We start from the raw sequence: 26,862 nt of genomic DNA, 5'->3' as shown, positions 1-26,862 counted from the left end.
AGGCATTTCTCTCAAAATTATTAAGCTGATTTGTATCCGGGAGCACCTCAAGGTTATCCAAATAACCGATCGTTATTGATGCCAATATCAGTTATAATGAAATTCCCCTTCTCTTGATGTCTTATGATTCTTAAACCTATAAATGAATGAATCAGGTTGAAGTTTTTTAAATAGTTACTAGTCAACTAAATGCTGATAGATCATTGGAATATTGTGTCATTATTTTAATCAGGCAAGTTTGCATCTATTGATATTTGAAATTTTCAAATGTTTTGTTATTTTCGAAAAATTAGAGTTCAAATATCGCAGTTATGGTTCTGAAACACAGATGAATTGACCGCGAAATAGAATATTTTAACAAAGAAATGTATGGAGTACCTTTAAAAAATCGTGATTACTGAAAAAAGAGTGCAGTGTAAAGTGAGAAAATAGGATACCTCTGGGTGTCGGCACTTGTGAAAAGTGAATGGTATTAATTTCAATTAAAACCATTAGTTCCAGTATTTAATATAGAAGGTATACGCGGTCTGAAACTGTTAAACATCCCCCTTGTCTGCAAAGTGATTTTGGTATGTATATAAAGTTTAAATTGAAAGGGGTATATTTTTAGAAGTTATTATTTTTTGTACAAAGGTGGAGCAGTGAAAGCCAAAAAGATTTCACCCAGTACATAAAGTATTAGATAGATAGATGAATAGGTAGATAGACATATACTTTATTGTCCAAGAAAATACAATCTTATTGACAAAGTTTGTTAAAAAATCTGGTATGCAAAGCACTTCAAAAATTAAAGAAAAGAAACAATTTAAAAACACAAATACCCAGAAACACAATTTGAGCAAAACTAAGGTCACATATCAAATAGATAACATATAACAATGAAAAAATTAATTTAACTACGTTTGTCAAAAGAATAGTTTGTATATTAAATCACAGCAAAGTTCCATTGTAATAGGTATTTATCAAGATTGTAGTACGCTTTTGTTGCAAGGACATCGTAACAAGATTTCTGAACTTTTTATAGTTTTTATCCTTCCTAATTTCGTGAGATATATAATTATACAGCTTTTTACATTTATAAATCAAAGAATACTTTGTCTGACTTGGTTTTGGAACAGGAAGATGTATTTTGTTTTAGGTTACTTGCCGGATTATGTAGTTTATATGTTGCAAAGTTCCAATCATATGTTTTTTTGTTAATCAGGCAGTTTCCAGAATGAAAATACAAGTAACAGTGAGAATTTTTTTTCTTAAAAATAATGGTTTGTATGACTCACGCAATTCCACCTTGCATAAGTATCTACCCGCTCGGTTTTGCAAAACAAACACCGAATGAATAAGTTTTTGACCTGTATATTTTCCAATTTCTAAATGAAGGTACACTGAAAAACATAGATGAGGCAACAAAAATTTAAATTAGAAATCTGAAAGATTGGTAAAATTTAAAAAAATTATGACACCGGCATGGCAAAACAAACATATATATTACTTTCAAATTCAGGGTGGAGCATTACTGTATGTACCAAATTTGAAAACAATTGATTTGCAAACAAAAGAGGTATTTAAACGTTCTGCAATACTCTCTACTTTACAAATATTTTAAACTGAAGAATCCATCCGTTATCTTTGATCATTTGAAAGATAATAAAATAAATTATATTTGGCATTCATGAATTCTTGATGAAAAATACTACTATTTCAGTGGATATTTGAGAAAAATAATATAAAACCTTCCCAATTTATTCATTTTGACTAAATTACACTAAATAAAACTATCAACATTAATACTGTTCCAGGTCTACTCTAAATCAAGTTTTCAATTCTAACACTCGCTCTAAAGCTGATTTTCGAATAGAAATATTTCTGGTTGATTCCTACTGCTTGAATCTGCTCTGCCAGGATTATTGTTGTGTCTACCCAGAGCACAGCCTCCATGGAAAATAAAAAAACTGGTAGTACGTTTTTCATTCCTTCGATATCTGCTGGATGGTTCAGGCTCATACATTTCGACAAATTTTAGTTTGGATCTGAAGGAGTTGAAAAAAATTTATTTTCCACCACAAAATGAATTATTGGCACTCAAGAAAAATTATTTGTAAACCGCGGACACGTGTTTATGGCTATTGGCCTCATCAGCGCGGTGTAGCCAAGTGCAGAGATGGATTGCCAAAAACGGGAAAACACAGCAGAAACGAACGGAGTCACCAACAGGAGCCTACCGCACATTTGTGATTTCAATTAGGAGACCTAGGATTTCTAGGATATCCTAACATCACCAAGGAGGCAGCTACAGCTACCTGATTGATTTCCGGGTCTAAACTCAAAATTTTATATTTTAACATGGTCCGCTTCAAGAAACAACAGGTGGTTTTTCCTTTTTTGAGAAAAAATAAATATATTTTATGATGTAAATTATTTGTTAGTTTTGAACTTGCTGAGGTTATTTTTAGTCCATACACCTATATATGTTGTGTTCACAAGATCATCCTGCCGCCTAACCTCACGTACACTGTGAGTGTTATTGACTGATCTCTTTTTATAGATCTAATCTGTTTCCTTGTCCATATTGTAGAATCCCTGAAGATGATAATAAAGATTATCGAAAGATTGGAATCTGTGTTATAAGAGTACACTGTTTTGGTCTGCTGCACACCTAAATATTGTTTCACTCGCAGAATTTTCTGTTTTCCGTGTTTTTGCAAAGCTAACATCAAATTTGATATCAGTGTTTCCGCGAATTATTTGAATTTGAGAAAAAAATCCAGACAAAAAGAAAATCGGTTCTGGAGCGCAAAATATTACATGAGAGATTGTATGAGAAATTATTAAGAGGAAATTTACGATTTTTGAATCTGAAGGTTACAATTTTTCGGAAAACGGAACCACCAGAGCTGTTCAGGTGTCGATGTGTGTTTGAAAATCATTTATCAAAGTGAATTTTTTTCTTCATTAATTTATGGTTTTCTGTTTAGGAAAAAATGAAGCTTACCTTCATTTGTTTCACATCTCTGTTCCTGTTTGCGGAAGGGCAATTTGGAGGAGTGTTTCCCAAACTACAACTGTCGCCAAAATCATATTCCATACCCAATCCCCAACGTATCAAGGGGTCTTTATCTTTTGGAGTAGGCTCACGTGACACTCCGGCTGCTCATGTGGGTGTGCATATTGCGAACCCAGTTCCAGCAACTCTTTTTACAGTGCCACCAAATATTCCTACCATAGGCGTCCCTGTCACTCAACATATTCCGATACCTTCTGCAGTTGTTGTTAAAATTCCCGTCTCTTCTAATGAGCAAAAGATGCAAGAGGAATGGAATTCATTTAGAGTAAGTGATCATTACTTTAAAAATAATTTTTTACTTTTATTATACAAAGGTATTATTGGGATACGCTCAAGCCATCATAAGACACCCGTTTCATGATGTTTTTTTTGTTTATAACAACGTATTCAAATAATACACCTTATTGTGAGATTTTTACTTAACAGTTTATAGAACCGCGACATATGTTTCACTATACAATAGCTTCTTCAGGCGTGTACAGTACTCACTAACAATTTCTACATCGTGCTCTTACATAATATTGTAATTTGAATCTGAATGAATTTCTAACATTATTGGACACACTCATTTATCTCGTCATAAAATAAATATAAAACGACCTAAGACTTACTGTTTGTTATAGTGTTACTATTACTATTAATTTTTTATTGGGCCGAACCAGGAATTTGGCAACCTCGCTACATTCCGCTGCTACATTCAATTCAAGTGATTCAATTTTTGTTACTGGCAATTCGAGAATGAACATGGTTCAAGTTTTTCTTTAATATCTTTAATCCTTACATCATCAATCCAAATTTTTCTTTTACCACGAATCGAAGAAAACACGAATTGCAGCAGCAAGGTGGGTTTACATTGACTGTCAAAAAATCTTTTTGGGGATTTTGAGGAATTGCAAAACACTAGATATTTTTTTGAACAAGATCTACCCTGTATGCCAATTTTATGATTTTGAAACAAATTCAGTGAAGTTGGGAATTATTCAAATCTATTTGGTCATTGAACAATAGTTCCCAATTCTAAAATCTATTGATTTCTAAACATTCCAAAAGATTGAGTTGAGTAATTATGATTGAGTAATAATGATTGAACTCGTGCCTCTTTGTCAAAAGATGGTTTACAAACGTTGAATTAGTCTTCTCATTCACAAAACTACTTCTAAGTTCTTTTATTCTTTTGGACAAAGTTCTTCCAGTTTGTCCAATACAAATTTGGGACAAGTATCACAAGTCAAATCATATTTTTCCGATCTATCCATCACTGAAGTTTTGCTTTTATTGTTTTTGATGAATTTTCCCAAATTATGATTATTCTCAAGGCCACATACGAATCCTTGTTTTGCAGAAAAATACGATGTTATTAATAGGTTCATTAAAGTACGTTAATGTCATATTATTATTACTATTGTTATTTTCATTAGAAACACATTTTTGATTAATAGGTAAATTAATATTTTTCCATGCTAATTATTCTGGTTCAGTAATGCGGCAATACTGTTGATATTATCTCAACAATATTGAAAATATTCAGGTTCATGATATATCATGTACCTGAAAGAAGTTGATTCCGGAGGGCAACAAGGTAATATTTAAAATCCTCTTTTCATATAATTCATAGTGCAACAAGTCTTGTGAATATAACATTTAAAGATTATTCTCAATTATATTTAACTTGTTAGTCACCAGACTTCGATTTTTAAAGTTTCTTTGTTAACGGATCACATGTTGAGAATTGAGAAGTCAGTTGCCAATACTCTTGGAAGTGATTGTACTTGGAAAGAAGTGACAAACTACATCTTGAAAAATTCTAAGATAAAATTCAAGCCTTATTTCAAAAATCTGTTATCAATCTTAGATCATTAGCTCAGATTTCATCATCGTATCATCTACTTACTCAAAATTATTTATGAGATTTCACATAACTTGGCAGATTTGAAATGACTGAATATTTTAATTCACAAACTTATGCACATAGCATGCGAAATTATCAAATATGTAAATCTTCGTTTTCTTGTAATATCCTCATGAAAGATGGAACAATTCCTCCACTCTTTTAAAAAATAGAGTTGCAATATACATTTAATTCTACCATTATTCAAAATACCATAGTTGGCCTTTGCAGAGAGACTTTTGATAAAAGTTACCTTTATATCCATATTACTAGATTCAGAATACTAATTGATTGTTGTTTCACTTCCTTTAGCTATTTTCACCCTCCTCATTATCATATCTATCTTTACATATTTTGAAAATATTCATGGCAGAAAGTTTGGTATTGGTTTTATTATTGATGAGTAGTAAATTCATTCCCGTTATTATTGAATATTTACATGAAATATCAAATAAATCAACTACCTAATGACTCTAAGTAATTGTTCAAAGCTCTGAATATCAATATACCATAGTAAATTAAAAACTTCCCAACTTTATTTATCAACCATGAAAATACTTTATGTTGCTGGTTCCATGAAGAAAACAGTTTTTTCTCAGCATTTTGTCAAACAAGTTTGTCGCTATTAAAACTCGCAACAGTGATTATGTTGATACGTTCAGTCAAGATTATGCCAATGAAGTAGCCGACTTTTATGGAAAGATTACTATCGAAGGATACGTCGGATTATTGAGTGGAATACCGTTTAGATAAATTTAATGGAAAAATTCTTTTAGTTTAGCAATGAAGAAGAGATGGCGTAATTGAAGTGATTTGAAACTCTTCAGTTTAATGATTTTCCTTTTATTGGTTCTGTAGTCAAATGGAACTTGTACCGCAGTTGCAGACGAAACGTTAATTGGCACTACGGATTCCATTCGACCACAACATATCAGCTCTCTAATCGTGACTTAATAATAATAATAATAATAAAAGGTCGAAGTTTAGGTTAAGACTATTCTTAGACTCAACCTAAGTTTTACAATTGAATAATAATGTATTACAAAAGCATTCTTATTGAAATACAAAATATGTACATGAAATAGTGATCTGTTTTTCCGTTAATCTGATTTTTCGTTAATCAGCTGTCGCCCCCATACGAATGACAACTCTCAGAAGTTGAGAAACTTTTGCGAGCTAAGGACTAATGAGGTCTTACCTTTCAACGGGTGATTCCTAACATTCCTATACGTGTGATTCCTATACATCAATTATCAAAACCTATAAAATAGTACATAGTATATAAATAACGGGTGTATTTTATAATTCATCCTGGCTGTTGAAGAAAATTGATTTTCAAATGGCGTTCAAACTGATATTTAGATAAATGAAGCCAATTGATGAGGAATGAACTGTGCACTTTGACGGCTAAATAGGTGGAAGAGTCCTGAAACAGGGCTGAAGAACGATGTGGTACATGCAAATGATATTTATTTCGGCTTTCTTCGGCTGTGAAAGCTTATGTAATGCCTTATGTTTTCCCAAACACTCTCCAAATTCAAAAACAAACTATACGTAGAGAAAAGTCCAACCGATGTCCCAATTTATATGGATTACCAAAGATCCACGAGTAGAAGACACTTCCAAAATCTTCACTTGGATCTCCACTACAGCCACTTGAAAAATACCCAGCCAGCATAAATCAGCCACTACGACAGAACTCGGAGTATTTCACCAGTCTCAAAAAAACATCACATAAGACATAACATTTTTGTATCCCAACGTGTTTATAAATGAAGAACTAGACCAGATAGTCATGAATGAGGACGTACCAGCTCATGTTATCAAACTTTAAGACCACTGCTTGAAAAATACAAAATTAAGCTTCAACAACAGACTTTACAGACAGAAAGAAGGTGCTCCAATGAGTTCCACTTCATCACCTGTCATCTCCATTATTCAAGGGCTTTTTCGAAACCATGGTTTTGAAAAACGCCCCGATGAAACTCAACGATATTTCCATCATTTAGCCTCATGGACATGAACAACTTGACCGTTTCGTGGCATACCTAAACTTACTTTACGAGAAAATCTAGTTAACCACAGAAATAGAAAAGAACAACGGGTTACTTTTATTTGATGTACTTGTTAGTGAAAAACCCGTTGAAGAAATTAGGTACAGCCTACAGGAAACCGACTCTTAGGAACTATTCTACACAAATACATTCCATCCCATCCCATTCCATCCCATCCGATCCCATCCGATCCCATCCGATCCCATCCCATCCCATCCCGTCCCGTCCCGTCCCGTCCCGTCCCGTCCCGTCCCGTCCCGTCCCGTCCCGTCCCGTCCCGTCCCGTCCCGTCCCGTCCCGTCCCGTCCCGTCCCGTCCCGTCCCGTCCCGTCCCGTCCCGTCCCGTCCCGTCCCGTCCCGTCCCGTCCCGTCCCGTCCCGTCCCGTCCCGTCCCGTCCCGTCCCGTCCCGTCCCGTCCCGTCCCGTCCCGTCCCGTCCCGTCCCGTCCCGTCCCGTCCCGTCCCGTCCCGTCCCGTCCCGTCCCGTCCCGTCTTGTCCCGTCCCGTCCCGTCCCGTCCCGTCCCGTCCCGTCCCGTCCCGTCCCTTCCCTTCCCTTCCCTTCCCATCCCATCCCATCCCATCCCATCCCATCCCATCCCATCCCATCCCATCCCATTCCATTCTATTCCATTCCATTACATACCCTTCCATAACTTTTCCCTTCTATTCCGTTCCGTTATCTCTTATCTTGTTTTTTTTTGTATTGTTTGGTCATATCCTAACCTCTATTCTCTTCATTTCATTTTACTAAATCGTCACCTATTCTATTCTTTTTATCATTAATCAATGAATGTAAATGATTACTTGAAACCTTCGAATACAAACACACACCAGAAGTGCAACCTGCATTGTTCATCGTTCACATATACAGTATAGTTCATCTCTTCATACACATATATAGTTCATCTCTGACGACGCTAACGCATTTGTTGAAGCTCGCGCCTAAAATAATGTTTCGATTTTTGTGTATGGTAATAGTATTTGTATTAGAATAATTCTACATCATAGGTTCCAGTGCTACCATTCACTCAAAATCTCATTCAAAACGTAGAAATTGTTATCCATTTTTTTTCTAGACCACATTCAATAAGGTTTATCCGACCGCGGAGGAAGAAGCCCTTCGAAGGGAAATTTTCTTCGAAAACAGGGCAAAAATTGATCGTCTGAATGATGAATACTCTCAAGGCAGAAGAAGTTACGTCCAGAGACTTAATCCCTTTGCAGATCTTTTACTTCACGAGTTCACTAGAGCTTTCAACGGGTACAATAGGTCTACCAGCACTCCTAGAGTCAGCATTCCACAATCAACTGCTTTCATACCCAGCGCCAATGTAATATTCCCCAAGTCTGTCGACTGGAGAGAAGTTGGAGCAGTCACTGATGTCAAGTATCAAGGAAAATGTGCGGCATGTTGGGCTTTTGCAGCGGTAAGTGGGCTTTTCTTTGATTTAGTGAATTTTATAACTTTATATTGTTCGATTTGTTTTCTTTTAAGATGGGACAAATGATGAATGTATTTCATCATTAAATTTGATAAATTTCGTCATGCAATAATATCTAATGGATTTCATAACTACTTCACAAATAAACAAAAATAGATATGGTTTACTAATTCAGTGATATAATATTTTTTGGTTCTTGTTGAGCTTGCCTCAAATTATCGCTTGTATTTGTTTCCATTTCTCCAATCTAACATTCTTTCTGTTAATATTCTTTTATAAATATTACTGAATTTTTTTTTCAGTAATATTTATTCAATTCAGTAAACGCTTCAAAAATCAATGAGAGGAAGGATTACTATCGAAAGATACGTCGAATTATTAAGTGGAATACCGTTTAGATAAATTTAATGGAAAAATTCCTTTAGTTTAGCAATGAAGATGAGATGGCGTAATTGAAGTGATTTGAAACTCTTCAGTTTAATGATTTTCCTTTTATTGGTTCTGTAGTCAAATGGAACTTGTACCGCAGTAGCAGACGAGACGTTAATTGGCACTTCGGATTTCATTCGACCACAACATATCAGCTCTCTAATCGTGACTTAATAATAATAATAATAATAATAATAACTCGTCTTTATCTCCTTTCTGTACATAAAATAGGCGAAGTTTAGCTAAGGGTGGTCCCAAAATTGTATTTATTTTTCAACATAATCCCCTTGCAGCTCTATACACTTTCCCAGCGACTTTCAGCAAGTTCGAAACCGTTTTTATGATAAAAACTGTCTTGCTCCTCAAAATAGCCATTAACTGCAAACATCACTTTTTCATCGTTGGAAAATCTTTGACCACTGAAACGCTACAATAAGTTCGCATAATACTCACCATTCATAGTTTTACTTTTTTTTTTAATAATCGATGAAAATTATCCCACGCGCATCCCAAAAAACCGATGCAATGACCTTGCCTGTACATGGAACGGTCTTTTCCTTCTTTGTAGGCGAAGAAAAATTTTTTGATAAGTTTGTGAAGAAAATAATGTCACACTGAAGTAATCGCAGAATTCCAATCAAACTAATCACTGAGTTGACGAAAAATAAACTAACTAAAACAAATCAAGTTCAAGTAATACCTCATTAAGATATTTTCATTTGACAGTTCACAAAATCACAACACGTGTTTCGCTATACAATAGCTTCCTCAAGCACTTCAGGAAGCCATTGTTCAGTCGATATGAAAACGTCTGAGGCAAAGAATGTGTTGCGGTTTTGTGAATTGTCCAGTGAAAATCTCACAAAATGTGTTACTTCAATGCGTTATAGTTTTTTCAAAAAGTATATATCGGTCAATTCCATCACCTAAAACTAGTTCATCCCATAAAAATGGGATACCTACTTGAATCTATTATCGCTAATATTTCAATTAGAAAGGCAATCATTCCATGTAGATTCATAATATGTTTTCTTTTAATTAATTACTATCTAAATTACAATGTAATATTTTCATTCAGTAATTGAAAAATGGAAAGTCCATTTTTATTCTCTCTGTATTGGACTCTGAACCTAAAAAAAATGATTTTTCATATTGGTAAATACCAACCGCTTTCGAATATAATCTTACTGCAATATGAACTTGACATTAGTTTTGTAATTCTTGTAAACCTGTTTCGATTACAGTGACAAATCGTTATTTATTTCACATCTTGGTGAAACGGTTATAAACATTCAATTCTTTTAATCAATAACTTTTTTTGAGAGTACTAACTTTAATGAATTTCTTATTTCCACAGTTCTAAATGACTTTTTGTCTTTTTGAATTCATAGGCCTTTTTCTTTGTTTCTTATATGATAAGCAATTACCATTAGTGTTTTTGATAATTTAGACAGATGATATCTCTTACTATACCAAATAATTGAGATTGGCAAATTCCTGTTAGAAACAAATACCGCTCTATTTCAAAGGATTAATTCCTGCAAATACTTTCTACCATATGAAAACCTTAATACTGGAGTCTATAAAAACTCTGTTGCGAAGTTTTGACTTCGACCGCCGAAAGAGAAATCGCTCTCTATTGCTCTGCAGCTCTCATTGCAAGCAAGATACCTTTTGAGTTTAAGGTACTCGAACTTTATACACAACCTTCAAATTCGATAATTTTGTCTATAGAAAATATGCACCCTCATCTAAGAACCTGTAAAAGTAACTGAATGTAAAGATTTTGGGTTTCAACGTAGCAGCAGCACAACTGAAACGTTTATATTACAATTCCATGATATTAGGCACTGAATTGTCAGAAATATTATTGCATAAAAACGAAAACATTGATGTCAAGTTTGTCATTCTACAGGGTGTTTCGAATTCGATCCTCACCATTGGGATCACGGAAACTATGAACACGAAGACGGTTAAAGGCAAAGTTGCGCATTTACCTGACTGAGGAATATGCCGCTGAGAAAGTTCTGAAATTCGGAGTACATCCGGAGATTTTCGGAAAAAGAGAAATTTCGGAAAATGGTTTTTTTCCGGCTTTATTTTTCGAAGGATTCGAAAATAAATGGCACTTCCACTCCACCACTTTTTCCCTGCTACATAATGGTGATTTCAGAATTGCTATCCGACGTTTCGTCTTCCGGCCACCATTATCAACTCTATTTTTTCTTATGGGCGCTACATTGGATTCTTCCTGTTTTAAATAGAACCAGATTTCACATTTTCAATAATGTATCATAAGTTATCATTCTATTTCGAAAAATTGGAGTTATTAAAAAAATGATTCTTATCATAATAGGCTTTGACTTTGATGTTTCTAAATTTGTTACATTTAATGACATTTACTTATTGTACAAGTCATTGAATTTTTGGCGAAAAATGGCTTTTACGAATGAAGAAAAAAGATTTATGATACTAATTTATTATAAATACGATAGAAGCAGTTAGGACATCGGAAATGTATTTAAACTTGTATCCCAAAAAACGACAACCACATCAAACTATGTTCAATTTATTGAATAAAAATCTCACTGAGTTTGATGCATTTGAAAAGCCGAGGAAAAATACGGAGACAGAATGGACCAGGACGGGGAAATCTACACGTCAAATTTTCTCCGAAATGAATATTTGTCATACAAGTGATTGGAGGAATCTCAAAAAGCGGTTTAAAATACACATATCTCAAAAATTGCACTCAGGTGATCCCGAAAGGCGATTAGAATTTTGTAATTGGCTAATAAGAAGACCTGATTTTCCTGTTTTCCTAGAGATCTTTTACGAATTGTGAGATATTCAACCGAAATAACGAACACATTTGGAGCATAAACAACCCCATGCAGTTCCGAGAAATTCGACCTCAAGTGCGATTTAGTATTAATATGTGGGCAGGAATTTACAAAGATACAATTTTGGGTCGTCATTCATTTGAGGGAATTCTGAATGGAGAAACCTATCACCAGTTTTAAATGTCGATTTTCGAAGACTATTTGGATCTTTGGCTAACTATAACAATATCTGGTTTCAACATGATGGTGCTCCACCGCACACTACCAGACGAGTATCTAATTACGTGACTGAAAGGTTTGGTAATGCATATGACTGATTTTCCTGTTTTCCTAGAGCACTTTTACGAATTGTGGGATATTCAACTGAAATAACGAACACATTTGGAGCATAAACAACCCCATGCAGTTCCGAGAAATTCGGCCTCAAGTGCGATTTAGTATTAACATGTGGGCAGGAATTTACAAAGATAAAATTTTGGGTCGTCATACATTTGAGGGAATTCTGAATGGAGAAACATATTACCAGTTTTAAATGTCGATTTTCGAAGACTATTTGGATGACCTATCTTTGGCTAACTATAACAATATCTGGTTTCAACATGATGGTGCTCCACCGCACACTACCAGACGAGTATCTAATTACGTGACTGAAAGGTTTGGTAATGCATATGACTGATTTTCCTATTTTCCTAGAGCACTTTTACGAATTGTGGGATATTCAACCGAAATAACGAACGCATTTGGAGCATAAACAACCCTATGCAGTTCCGAGAAATTCGGCCTCAAGTGCGATTTAGTATTAACATGTGGGCAGGAATTTACAAAGATAAAATTTTGGGTCGTCATTCATTTGAAGGAATTCTGTATGGAGAAACCTATCACCAGTTTTCAATGTTGATTTTCGAAGGCTATTTAGATGATCTACCTTTGGCTAACTATAACAACATCTGGTTTCAACATGATGGTGCTCCACCGCACACTACCAGACGAGTATCTAATTACCTGACTGAAAGGTTTGGTGATAAATTGATAGAAAATAATGGGCGGGTGAGGTGGCCAACAAGGTCTTTAGACTTAAGTGTTATGGATATATTCTTATGGGGTACACTGAAAAATAAAGTTTATGGTCAGAGGGACAATCAAAATATTGAAGACATTCAACACAGCATTGTTAGAGGGTTCGGAAAATTGAGGAGAAAGGAAATTTATCGTGCAGTAAATAATATGCGAGGAACGGCACAGTTGTTTTATCATGAACAAAGCCAGCATTTTGAGCATTTCCTGTGATTCACTTTTGTCTTTACATTTTAGTTAATTATTGTTATTTGTTCAAATATCTATTTTCATTGAAAAGGACACAATGTCTAATTTACCTCATACATACCTCATTTATCAAATTTTGATTGTTCATTCTTTCTCCGTATTCTTTCATTGGCTTTTCAAACGAACCAAACTCGGTGAGATTTTGATCTAATAACTTGAACATAGTTCGATGTGGTTGTCTTTTTTTGGGATACAAGTTTAAATACATTTCCGATGTCCTAACACTGTTTCTATCGTATTTTTAATGAATTTGTATCATATCTCTTTTTTTTCATTCGTAAAAGCCATTTTTCGCCAAAAATAACAATAATGCCACTGAGTGTAACAAATTGAAAGTCAAATTTAGAAACATTAAAGTTAAAACCTATTATGATAAGAATGAATTTTTTTCGATATCTCCAATTTTTCGAAAAAGAATGATTACTAATGATAGATACATCATTGAAAAGGTAAAATGTGATTCGATCCATAACAGAAAAAATACAATGCAGCGCCCGTTAGAAAAATTAATTTGATGATGGTGGCCGGAAGACGAAACGTCAGATAGCAAATCTAAAAACACCATTATGTAGCAGGGAGAAAGTGGCAATGTAGAAGTGCAATTTATTTTCGAATCCATTGAAAAATTAAGCCGGAAAAAATAAAAACCATTTTCCGAAATTTCTCATAGTTTCCGATATCCCAATGGTGAGGATTGAATTTGAAACAGCTTGTATATATTTTATCAAAATTTTTACTCATCTCTTTAGTATAATTTCCGTACACTGCTGAAAGAGACAGACTAAGGCAAAAACGTCAGCCATTTCTAAGAATTCATTGACTACTATTTTGGAATTATAGTATTATAGTTCTGTGCATTTTCTTCCCTAATGTACAGGATATTTTCAACTAAGGGGTTGTTCAATTGGGGTGGGTAGATTTTGGCGCCCCGTGGCGGCCATTTTGTTTTGGTGACCTCTGTCAAATCTTTTGTTTATTATTCAGTTGTTTATGCCAAATCATCTTGGAAAGTTACACGATTGAACAGCACGTTCAAATGATAAAACTTTATTATCAAAATGAGTGTTCGTTAACGCAAACGTTGCGCGCATTGCGCCCATTTTACGGTAGATGTGGTGGCCCTTCACAATCGACTCTTCAACGTTTGGTGACCAAATTTGAGACGACCGGTTCAGTAAACAATCAGCCAACACCCGTACGTTCAAGGAACGCAAGATCGGTCCGTGAAAGTGTACAACAGAACCCGAGGCAGTCTATTCCTCGCCGTGCACAACTCGGCCTTTCGCAGACTTCAACTTGGCGAATTTCACGTCGGGACTTGGGCCTACACCCGTACAAGATCCAACTGACTCAGGAGCTCAAAGTTCATGACCATAGACAACACCGTTTGTTCGCTGACTGGGCTTCGGATCGTTTGGAAGAGGACCCCAATTTTGTCCGAAAAATTATCTTTAGTGACGAGGCGCATTTTTGGATGAATGGCTGTGTTAACAAGCAAAATTGTCGTATATGGGCCGACACCAACCCACGCGAGGTTCACCAGGTGATAATGCATCCTCAAAAAGTTACCGTTTGGTGTGGATTTTGGGCCGGCGGCGTAATTAGTCCGTACTTTTTTGAAAACGACGGTAGTGAGGCGGTCACCGTCAACAGCGAGCGCTACAGAACGATGATAACTAATTTCTTATGGCCCAAATTGAACCATATGGACCTAGAAGACATGTGGTTCCAGCAGGACGGCGCTACGTGCCACACAGCAAACGCCACGATTGACATTTTGCATGAACGGTTTGAGGGTAAGGTTATCTCTCGCAGGGGTGATGTGAATTGGCCACCAAGGTCATGCGATTTGACCCCGCTAGACTTTTTCCTGTGGCTCAAATTCAGCCGGAGAAGCCGAGGCGGGCATTTGAATGATGTCATATTCCACACTTAATGGCATACATGCGCCTTTCAAATTAAAAAAATAATTCTGTTAATACCTCACACACAGCTTGTTTTATTCCATTTCAATAACTACTCGCCCTTATTGAATACTACTGATATGTGACGATATATTTTTGCAGGCTGGAGCACTTGAAAGTCACACTTTTCGAAAAACGGGGATGTTGGTAAACATTAGCGCCCAAAATCTAATCGATTGTACAGAGCCTTATGGAAATTCTGGTTGCAGTGGAGGCCTCATGAATCCAGCTTTCGAATATGTCAGAGACAACAAAGGTGTAGACTCGGAACAATCGTACCCCTTCGAAGAGAAGGACGGTGAATGTAGATTCAGAAGAGAATTTGTGGTTGCTACTTGTACAGGTTAGTAAAACAAATTTGTCACATTATTCCGTTTCTGTTACTGAGTTTCGTTGAATCCTTTTTTCAGCTGCCCAATAATTTTCAGTGATATCTGAAAGTGATAATAGTACAACTTTGAAAATTCTTTGATTTTTGATGAAGTAAATTATGATATAAGTATTTCGAAATGAAATCTCGAAATAGTCATCTCTCCCAACTTCCTACACCGAAGGTTCTGGTAAGTGTCTGCCGGAAAACAACTAGTTCCCCGGCTAATATCACGCTGGATATTGAATTATAACTGACAAACATGTATGCAAGATACCTCACAGAGGGTCGTCTCGCAGATGTTTCTCTTTCATCCAGCAGCAGGAACATGCAGAAATTATTGAAGTAGATCACCTACAGACCTGTTTTGAGGTAGGTTCGAGGTTTCGGTCTTGAATAATTTCAGCATGGTCCTTCTGAAATCTCAAACCTACCTCGATTCCGGTCTTAAGGTGATATACTCGAATATTTCAGCATGGTCCTGCTGTTAGATGAACGAAAAATATCTGCGAGACTAACTTCTGTATCTTCCATCAATATCCAGCGTTGTACTAACTGGGGAAATAGTTATTTTCCAGTAGGAATTTACCAGAACCTAAAGTGAATATTTTGAGATTTTATTTCGGAATATTCATTTTCAAAAATGAAAATGTTGAAATTTTAACATAGTGAAATTGACTGAGTGAAAGGGGTATTTTCAAATGCTACAACAGCTAATAACATCATAGAGGGTACAGAACAAGAACAGATAATAGCATTTCATTATAGAGAACATATAATAAAAAATGAGACATAAGATTTCCTATGCTACTAACGTTACTGCAGTTTCGTCCTATAAGAACATTTTCAAACGAATACAATAAACTGAAATAATTAACAATGTTAACCCTTATATACAGTGCATTCCATTTAAAAATAACCACCCTGAATAACTTTTGTTACAAAGATTCTCAGGAGAAATGAAAAAACACGTCAACAATAGTATACAGGGGAACACATTTTGACATATTCACATTTGATGTTACTTTCCCTATCGCACCACCATATATTGTTTTATATTATCAGATGCTCCATGACGAGCAGATTTCAACAAAGTATAAAAGATATGGTCTGAAGCTTATAGTTCGGGAGGTTCAAATTATTTGAGTTGAAAACGAGCCACCCTAAATAACTTTTCAAACAATGATTTGCTGAAAAAATAAAAAAAAACTGATCAACAATTATATAGGAGGCCACACTTTGAAGTATGTTCGTTCTAGAGACAAATATGGAAGCAATGAATCCGAAAAAGAGATTTTTTATTAATTCTTGAATCAAAATCTGATGACTGGATGACAAGAAAAAAATTTTTCATAGTAAATTTTTAAACGTATCCACCAACATATGATGTGGTCACCTGAAATGCCTGCCCAAACATTCAGTTTTTGAGGTCTTTGAGTATAAACTTGTCGGTATAAATGAGGTTTCGTATCACTTCAATATCAACAAATTTTTCGATTCCCCTCTCCATTCAAACCAAACTTACATTCATCCGAAAAACAAATTTTATACAAGACATTCTGATGCAAGTTGATCCCTTCAGTGAGACTTTCACAAAACTCGATACGTGTATCGAAATCATCTTCGTTCAATTCATGAACTAGTCTAACCTTATATGGATGAAATTTCATCGATGACAACTCCTGAACTGTTATGCTTTTTATTGTTAACAGATCCAGTTTCCATAATTTTTTTCAATAATTCCGAAACGTATTTATGTCGTATATTTCTTCCTGGATGATTATCATTGAATATACGGGCAGCAGCACTATTTCCATTCTGGTAGTACAAACTCACTATTAGGAAAAGGATAGGGGAAGTAACATGAAATGTGAATATGTCAAAATGTGTCCCCCTGCAAATCATTGTACCAAAAGTTATTCAGGGTGGTTAGTTTTGAAAGAAATGCACTGTATCTACACACAATTGTAGGTAATAACAGACAGCCTTTAACTGAGTACCCGCATTTTGTTTACCTGTGACAATGTTCGGGTATGCTGATCTGAAAATCGGCGAATAGACTAGGTCGATTCGGTAATTTAGCAGGTTACATCCGCAATGCTTATCCTTTCTGAAAAATCCTGCAATTGCCTTTGTTTTTTTACCAAAATATGTTGAAGTCACAAATTTCTTGATTTCTGATTGTTTGATCTGGGGGTACCTATAACAATTTGTAGATAGGTAAATTTGAGGCTTTGTTTTCTGACTGTCTCCGTTGAAACCATCATTATGTCCTATCTGTATAATTATTTTAATTTCACTATATGGATTGTTAGCAGACGAATATAACGAGAATGCTCTGTGAAACAATGAATTGTAGGCTGCTAATTCATGACTGTAGGGATGGAAAAAATCATTTGGGATTGTAGTGTCTGTATAGCTCGGTTTTCTGAATACATTGAATTCAAACTGAAAGATTAATCTGTATCTCAATCTCTCTTTCGAGTGTTTACTGTATGTTTCCATTGCATTGACAGATAATGGAGATATAGGGACATGTAAAATCAATGAAGTAATTCAGAAACATTTGCATTATCAAATCATAGATAAACAGGCATAATAAAAACCATACAACAAAAAATAAGAGAAAACGATCTTGTTCTGCTGATGAATCGATTGCCATCGTTATACTTGAACGAGAAACATGTATCCAGAAATTGAATTAGTTATTCATAATGAAAATCTTACTGCCAACAGGAAAGACCCAACGAGAAATATGCAAAATGAACTGGAAAATTTCCTTTCAGATACTAAACTTATTTTCACTGAATTAGAGAAACGATAAATCATCAACATGAACCCCTCGTGCCCCAAACTATATGGCCTAATGAAACACATAAATAAGATAACCCCACAAGACCGGTAGTTTCGTTTATAAATAGTCCGGTAAGAGAACTAGGAATACGGCTCAACAAGTGGTTCAAAAATATTACCAATTTCATCCCAACTCACAGCATTACAAATTCGTTCACTTCATTAGAAAAAAATAAGTAACCAAACCACGCCACATTATTCAATTTCAGTCTCATTCAATGTAAAAGTATGTTTTCCAACATACTGTACAACGAATTTAAGTCTCTCATTTTAAATACAGTGTGTCCCAGCTGAAACTTGTCACCCCCCTAATCTGCGAACTCGTGAAAAACATTGAAAATCGCTCAAACCCGTCGATTTTTATTTCAAGGGAGAACAGTTTCACCAAAAACATCATCATTTTGTTGTCAACCCCCTCATCCCCGGAACACCTACTTCCGAATTTTCAATTGGACCACTATACTTGTGATACATCATTTTGAAGGGAATTCAATCCCATATACATCGGTGTATTGAAATTGATATAATCGATCAAGTGTTGTTGCAGTTTTAATGAAAACTGAATTTCATCAAAATATTTTTATTTTTCATCAACTGAAATGTTATCATAGTAAGGAAGGTTCACTGTGAGTACGCCACTGTATTGAAAAATAATATGCTTCCAGAAATAATAGTTTTGAAGGTGAGACAGAGGTTTTCATGAAAAAAAATTACGCCATGTGAATTTGTATTCGCATACCTACCTATCTTTGTTTAAGCCTTGGTAATTGATTCACTCTATTACCGTGTTAGGAATCACACGTTAAAAGGTAAGACCTCGTTAGTCCTTAGCTGGCACAAGTTTCTCAAGTTTTGAGAGTTGTCGTTTGTATGGGGGCGACAGCTGATTAACGGAAAAACAGATTTAAAACAGATTCAACAATTTATAAAGTTTTGAAAATGGTTTATACTATACAAGACAAAATATCCATTGTAGATGCGTATTTTGAAAATGGACGATGTGCTAGAGCTACGGCTCGAATTTTCAACGACATTCATCCGGAAAAAAACACATTATATCAGCACTGATTCAAATGATGATGAAAAAGTTCATGGAGTCAGGATCAGTGATGAATAAAAAACATGACCAAGAGAAGCCTGAGAGAAATGAAGGGGTCGCTGTTGCATTTGTAGGACAGTGATGGACAACTTTCAATCTTTAAGGCAACTTGAGACTATTTCTGAAAGAAGCAGAATTCTATCCTTATAAAATGCAGAATGTACAGGTATAATGAATATGATCATGACAGACGTACAGAGTTTTGTGAAATCATGAGTCAATTATTGATTGGTAATAATATTTACCACTACAATGTGTGCTTTTCTGACGAATCTTCTTTTTATTTAAATGGACATGTGAACAGGCACAACTGCAGATACTGGACTGACGTAAGTCCCCATTGTTACTGGGAAACTCATTCACAAACTTCCCAGAAATCGAATGTTTGGGCTGGTATTCTGGGAGACCATATTGTAGGTCCATATTTTATTGATGGTAACCTCAACGGGCAAACGTATCTGGAACTTATCAACTGTGAACCCCAGAATCACTCAGTTACTTGAAGACGATGATAGTCTACTTGAAGGTCAGCTCACCTTTCAAAATGGAGTTCCTCCATATTCTGTTGCACCTGTGCGTCAATTTTCAGTTGAAAATTTCACAGGGAGATGGATTGGAAGGCGAGGAACAATAAAATGGCCGGCTAGATCTCCTGATTCATAACCATTTGAAACCCAAAGTTTATTTTACACAGCCAAATTATCTTGATGATCTACACAAGATAATTGTTGTGGAGACTCGTGCAGTGACTCCAGAAATGTTGAGAAATGTGCGAAGACATTTCGAAAATCGCTTATACTTTTGTATGGAGCTGAATGTTTCAAATTTTTAACATTTCATATAATGATTACATTTTAGGTGATGAAAAATAAAAATATCTTGATAAAAATTAGTTTTCATTAAAACTTCAACAACACTTAATCGATCCTCAATTTCAGTAAAACGATGTATTTGGGATTTATTTTCCTTCAATTTTTTTCACGAGTTCGTAGATTAGGATGGTGACAAGTTTAAGCTGGAACACACTGTATATTAGATCTAGCCAAAATAGACCATGTCACTTCTTTTGAAATTTCGGCAGCTTTCGATGTATGCCTGAATCAGAATTACTTAGAGCGGCATCGCGGCATCCTCCGTACACTAACCACAAACTTGCAGTCGTACCCAACCGCGTACACCGTGGTGTACTTTTCCTCATATTGGTCTCACAGCATTCAATTTTTGATGTCAGTTGCCTCAACTGCAAGTGCGGTTTATATGACCGCAAGTCGACCACAAAAATGTGGTTAAGAAATTTCATTAACAGGATTCAGGTTCACCAATGGGCTCACCCCTTAGTCCCTTTTTAGAAGACATATTCATGAAGAGTTTGGAGACCACTGTGGTAATGTCCAACCTGGGTAAAAAACATATTCATTTTTGGTACAGATATGTAGAATATGTTGTGGAATTGGCCGCGGTGGTAGTGTGTCCGACTCACAATCGGAAGGTCGTGTGTTCGATTCCCGCCTCGACCAGATATTTTTCTCGAGAGAATTTATCTGGTTGAAGCTGGAATGATTCTGCAACCGTGTTAGGAATCACACGTTAAAAGGTAAGACCTCGTTAGTCCTTAGCTCGCACAAGTTTCTCAACTTCTGAGAGTTGTCGTTCGTATGGGGGCGGCAGCTGATTAACGGAAAAACAGATTTTAAACAGATGTAGACGGTATTATCACCTGTTTCATAGGTACTACATGACAGCTTAACCAATTTATGGCATTTATGAACAATCTTAATAGAAAATATACATTTACACTCTAAACAGAGATGGAGAAAGAGATTAATTTCTCAGATGTGACCATCGTACATACTCATAATAGATTTGAATTCAATGTATTCAGAAAACCGAGTTATACAGACATTACAATCACAAGTGATTCTTTCCATCCCGACAGCCATAAATTAGCAGCCTACAATTAAATTTAACATGGAGCATTCTCGTTACCTTTATCTGCTAACAATCTGTAGGGAAATTAAAATAATCATACATATCGGACATAATAATGGTTTCAATGCAGACTGAATCCAGGTTGGTCAGAAAACAAAGCCTCAAATTTACGTACAGTTTAATGTACCCCCAAATCAAACAATTAGAAATCAAGAAATTGGTATCTTCAACAGATTTTGATGAGAGAACAGACAATTGCGGGATTTTTCAGAAAAAACAATGTAAATGTGGCATTCAGACCACATGCCAGTTTATCCAATTTCCTTTTAAAAGTTTATTTGTTTACAATGTTTCATGGTGAATTTTACTTGTTCGAACTTCCATTGTCTAATATGATATGACTTGAAATCTCTGAAAAAACAAATAAAATTAAAAATCAAAATAAATAGCCAAAAATAAAAGTTATATTTAGCAATAAATATAATACAATTGAAATAAGCAACAATTCAAAATTAAACAATCAAAAATGAAATGAAAATTAAATATATTCGAAACATACAAACATACAAGGTGGGCCATCGAAAACTTGACATGGAGGTTTTGGGTACTAATCTTGCAAATTCGATAAACGCTCAGACAGGTCGATTTTATTGGGAGGGGGACATTTTTCCCCATTTACAGCGTCGTCACTTCAACCCCGGAGCAGAGGGGTGAACAACCCTTGGAATGTTAATAGAGAATAGGGGACGAGTCGCACATCGTTTAAAAGATCTTGGAATTCTCTAAAGAATGGTGTAAATTTTTTCGAATTTGAACGTATTTAAAAGAGTTTTTTCCGATAATTTACTTTTTCAATATTGTTAATAGCAACAAATTGTTGTGCGCCACTGCTCAGTTGGAACGTATTTGAAACTCTTTCATTTGTTTCTTACGCAACTTTTTTGTTAATTTTTTAGTTCTTTTCTGATAAGAGGATTATTACAATTGAGAAATGGTTAAAAATGCTGTTTCTACTTCTCCTTTTTATGCTAAAAGGGATATCTACATTATTACTAGTAGTGAGTGCCGTAAAGTGTTGCTAAAGAAACGATGGTTTACACAACTGCAGAGAGGCTTGAGTTGATTGAACTGTATTATGGAAATAGACGTTGTGCTGCGAGGGACGCTGAACTGTTTAATCAACAACATGGAATGTGTCGCGACAGTATGTTTTCGATTTAATTGCAAAATTTCGCGCAACTGGATCTGTAGCAAATATAAAACGGCAAATCGAACCACCAGTAACAAATGAGGCGACACAAGTGGCAATTCTGGGCCATGTTGAGCTTGACCATACATTGAGCATAAGAAAGTTAACATTTGTTTCCAGGGTGTCACGTACTAGCATTCGGCGTATTTTAAAAACTCACAAAATGCATCCTTACAAGATTAAATTAACGCAAGAACTGAATGAAGATGATTTCGATCGACGCTTGCAATTTTGTGAGTTGGTTAGTGAACGAGCGGTGGAAAATCCACATTTTGTTTTCAACATTTGATTCAGTGATGAAACGTTCTTTTTTCTAAATGGCACAGTTAACCGCCATAATTGTCGCTATGGGGCTGATCCCCTTCTCACTGATATTATTGAAAATGACCATAATTATCGGCAGGATCTGTTAATATTTCAACAAGATGGGGCTCTTCCGCACTATGCTCCGCCTGTTCGGCAGTATTTAGATCAGACTTTTCCGGATCACTGGATTGGGGGGCGGGACACTATTGAATGGCCACCACGATCACCAGACCTTTCGCCGTTAGATTTCTTTCTGTGGGGTCATTTGAAAATCAGAATTTACTGTACTCCTCCTGCATCACTCGCAGATTTACGGCAACGAATCACAAATGAATGTCGCCCAATAACTCCAGAAATGCTCCACAATGTTCGAGAACGTTTCCAGCAGAATTTCTATCATTGCAAGGAGGTTGGAGGTGCCCATTTTGAACATATGCTAACATGAGAATAAAGTAAGTAACTTCATCTCTAAATTTAATATGGTTTGTCAAAATAACAGAAAATGTACACCGTTGTTTAGAGGATTCTATGATCTTTCAAACGATGTGCGACTCGCGCCCAGTTCCCTGTTAAAATTCTAAGGGTTGTTCACCCCTCTGCTCTGGGGTTGAAGTGACAACACTGTAAATGGGGAAAAACTGTCCCTCTCCCAATAAAAGCGACCTGTCTAAGCGTTTATTAGGATTTGCAAGATTAGTTCCCAAAACCTCCATGTCAAGTTTTCGATGGCTCACCCTGTATATATATATATATATATATATATATATATATATATATATATTATATCATATGTCTGTTTGGATTCCAATATACAAGGTATTAATTAAGTATGTACCATAAATTCAACAGACGATTCTTTAGGTAATTTTAAGACGAAATGTTCATATAAACATGGGTCCGCAAATCCTTCGTTCTCAAGATACAGGGTGTTAAAATGAAAATAAAAAAAAAGTTATTCGTAAATATCTCAAATATTCTTTACCTAATTTTGTTGTAATTGGTCAATGGTATTTATAACATTAAGGAGCTAATGTAGCCAGAACGTGATTCAATTTATTAAGTCCGGTGACGTCTCGAGCGGGATTTGAACGAATATTTTTGACTTTAAAATGTACGCCACTGACTGAGCAATTAGAAATACAACTTTTTTGTCTCCTGATTTTTTTTCGTATCTTGCTTAGTTTTTAAGAAAGAAAAGTCTACCTAATTGCATATCCCTGGACCTCACAAGGAATAATATGGGGAATTAAATGTTTCTTTTGGAAATTATTATTTTTACAATTTTTCATTACTAATTATGTAACAATACCAACAAATATTAAATAACATTAACATCTAGACTAACGAATTGCACTAAATTAAGTGTTGGAAAAATGACCTTCTTCGGCTTCAATACAACCGTCTAGCCGCCACATCATTGAATTTCGCACTCTTCTAAAAATACCTGGCGTATTTTTAATTATGTCACATGAATTAATGATTTTATTCCGTAAATCCTCTTCACTTTGAATATCAGTTTTGTATACCAACGCTTCAAGGTGTCCCCAGAGAAAATAATCTAAGGGATTCATTTCGGGCGAGCGAGGTGGCCATGGGTGTGGGCGTGCTCTCCCATTCCAATTAGGCGAAGGATATTCAAGATATTTACGAATCACTGTTTTTAAATTTTTATTTCAACACCCTGTGTCTTGATAACGAAGGATTTGCGGACCCATGTTTATATGAACATTTCGTCTTAAAATTACCTAAAGAATTGTCCGTTAAATTTATGGTACATACTTAATTAACACCCTGTATGAGGGATAAACATTGTTAATTATTTCAGTTTACTGTATTTGTTTGAAAATGTTCTTAAAGGACGAAAGTGCAGTAACGTCAGTTACAAATACAAGTGGTATAAAAAAATAGAAAGTTTTATTCTCAGTCATCATATCTCCTACCTCGTAGTAACGGATACCTCCATAAATTTATTGAAAGAACATATAACATTACATGAGTTGCAAGAAACACTGCAGACTTAAATAAGAGTAAAAGTAATTTTCAAAATATGCAACTCAATATTAACGTCAGAGCAGATACAAAATATGCAATAAGCATTATCAGTAGCAAATTATAATAAGTTATAATAATAAAGTGAGTGACCAGAAAAGTAACGAATGATAACAGTAGCAAGTACAGCTATATAAATATGCTTAGGAGCCGTTCAAGTATTATATATGAATATTACAATTATTCCTCCCCCACCCCATCTTCATCAGCAAAAGTAAGCAAAGCTTCAACCCCCCTCCCATGCTTACGTGAACATTGTTATATGCATTTTTCATTTTTCAGACATAATCAATGTATGGGTTGCCATATGCGTAAAAAAGTAAATAACAACTGCTGACGTAATCACCATCTAGACCTCTATAAATTCAGCATTGTCCAATGATCGAGGTTCATCCGAGGTGAACTCAGTATCGGTTGGTTTACAAACTCTGGGCCCGTATTACATCTTTCCTCGAATTTTTATTCGGTACTTTGATGAACTGTCGCGAATGATGGGAAGTGTTGTCAAGAACTATTACACTATTCGCATCCAAATTTGGGATCAATGTGTTTTCAAACCATTCCTCTAAAATATTAGCTTCCATGTTCTTATGATAGTCAACATTGCAGTCCTTAAGTTTTTTTCGACATAATTTCAAAGAGTTCGGATCCCATCCTTTACTTCCTCCGCAAGGCACAATGATTAGTCGCGATCCTTTGTTGGCAGGCATGTTAGGCGTACACATTCTCGAACCATCAGTCCACCCTTTCGTAACTGTGTCGTGAGTGTCATACCAAGTTTCGTCAGAATGGAAAATTTGCCGTTGTTCTTGTCTATATTTAGTTATTTGTTCTAAGTATTTGTTACAATTCCACTATTCTTCTGCTTTCCATAACTGCTTGACGTTTGCTAGTTGTTTCAAATCTAAATCCTAGTTTCTTTATCCAATTCTGAAGAGTTTGTCACAGCAGATTACGTTATAGTCGGAAGTATTCAATTTCTTCCTGTTGATTTCAGTTGTAGTAATCTCGTTGCTTGTGTAACAGTCGTATATTGTTTTTTTCAATGATTTTTTTAGATGAATATCTAAAGGTTTTGGTTATTCTGTATCACATCGCGTCTGGCGTTCATCAGGTTTGGTTGAGAAAGGAATTTCAGTCAAATCTGATGTTGCTTGTAATAATTTGTTTTCCTCGAAACCAAACTTGAGATGTAGATTCTTATATACATTGAAACACACTCTTTGTGTTTCGATATCCAAATGCATCTGAATCTTATTCACTGATATCTCTTTTTCGCATTGTTCACCATCGCTATTGGAATTAGTACACTGGAAAAAGTCTGCGTTGTTATCACACTCGTTATTACTATTAGTACTTGTCCAAGGACGACACATTTTAAACAGATAACAAAAATTTTAAGTAATTATAACTGCAACAATATCGAATTTCAACACTCAAATCGCGATCAGTTCCTGAACTGAACACGAAGGCGATAACCATCCCTGCATTCCCCAGTTTCTATTCGTACCAACATAATTTTATATTTGATTTTATGACTGTTCAGCCAATCATAAAACTCGGTAAGTGAAAATTATCCAATACGAACCGTCAAGTCTACGGTCCACGTGGGCTAGTTCGCTGCCGGTTCATTTCTATGTATTGATTTTTTTGGCCTTTGAGAGTGCCGCCACCTTAAATATGCACAATATCGTTTACTTCGACTTTACAATGAGGTAAAAAATGTTATTAATTGACTAGGTAGAAGTGATGAATAAAATTTTTGAATTATATAAAACAGTATTCAGGCAGAATTGGCATGAATATGTTCCATATTTCATTCGTTGTGTGTTTTATGTTCAATTACCAGTAAATATTATTCGATCCAATTCTACTTAGCCATTGTTAGCTCAATCCGGAATTTTTTTCAAATAAAATACTTTTAAATGAAATTCCTACATTGAACTCGAAATTTTGCTTCAACTCGGAATTCAGTTCTGTTTACAAAATGATTTTGTGCAACA

At 35.3% G+C, this 26,862-nt stretch overlaps 1 protein-coding gene across 2 annotated transcripts in view; it reads left to right on the top strand.

Annotated features, from left to right (window-relative positions):
• The window catches only part of LOC111518177 (procathepsin L), a 48,218-nt gene that overhangs the window by 11,871 nt on the left and 9,485 nt on the right, over positions 1-26,862 (top strand). Inside the window, exons 1-4 of one of the 2 annotated variants that reach the window (XM_074182019.1) lie at positions 124-232; positions 2,973-3,326; positions 8,080-8,430; positions 15,107-15,347. In XM_074182019.1, the coding sequence (XP_074038120.1) occupies positions 2,979-3,326; positions 8,080-8,430; positions 15,107-15,347 (940 nt within the window). In that variant the 5' untranslated portion in view covers positions 124-232; positions 2,973-2,978. Of the gene's footprint in view, positions 1-123; positions 233-2,972; positions 3,327-8,079; positions 8,431-15,106; positions 15,348-26,862 lie in introns of those variants that run through there. The other variant, XM_074182020.1, reaches the window with a different exon arrangement.

The sequence above is a fragment of the Leptinotarsa decemlineata genome, unplaced genomic scaffold, assembly GCF_025532065.1.
Source record: "Leptinotarsa decemlineata unplaced genomic scaffold, Ldec_3_MD MMD2_tig00026328_RagTag_RagTag, whole genome shotgun sequence".
In the NCBI taxonomy this organism is placed as follows: Eukaryota; Metazoa; Arthropoda; class Insecta; order Coleoptera; family Chrysomelidae; genus Leptinotarsa; species Leptinotarsa decemlineata.
This window is presented reverse-complemented; position numbering and strand designations above follow the sequence as displayed.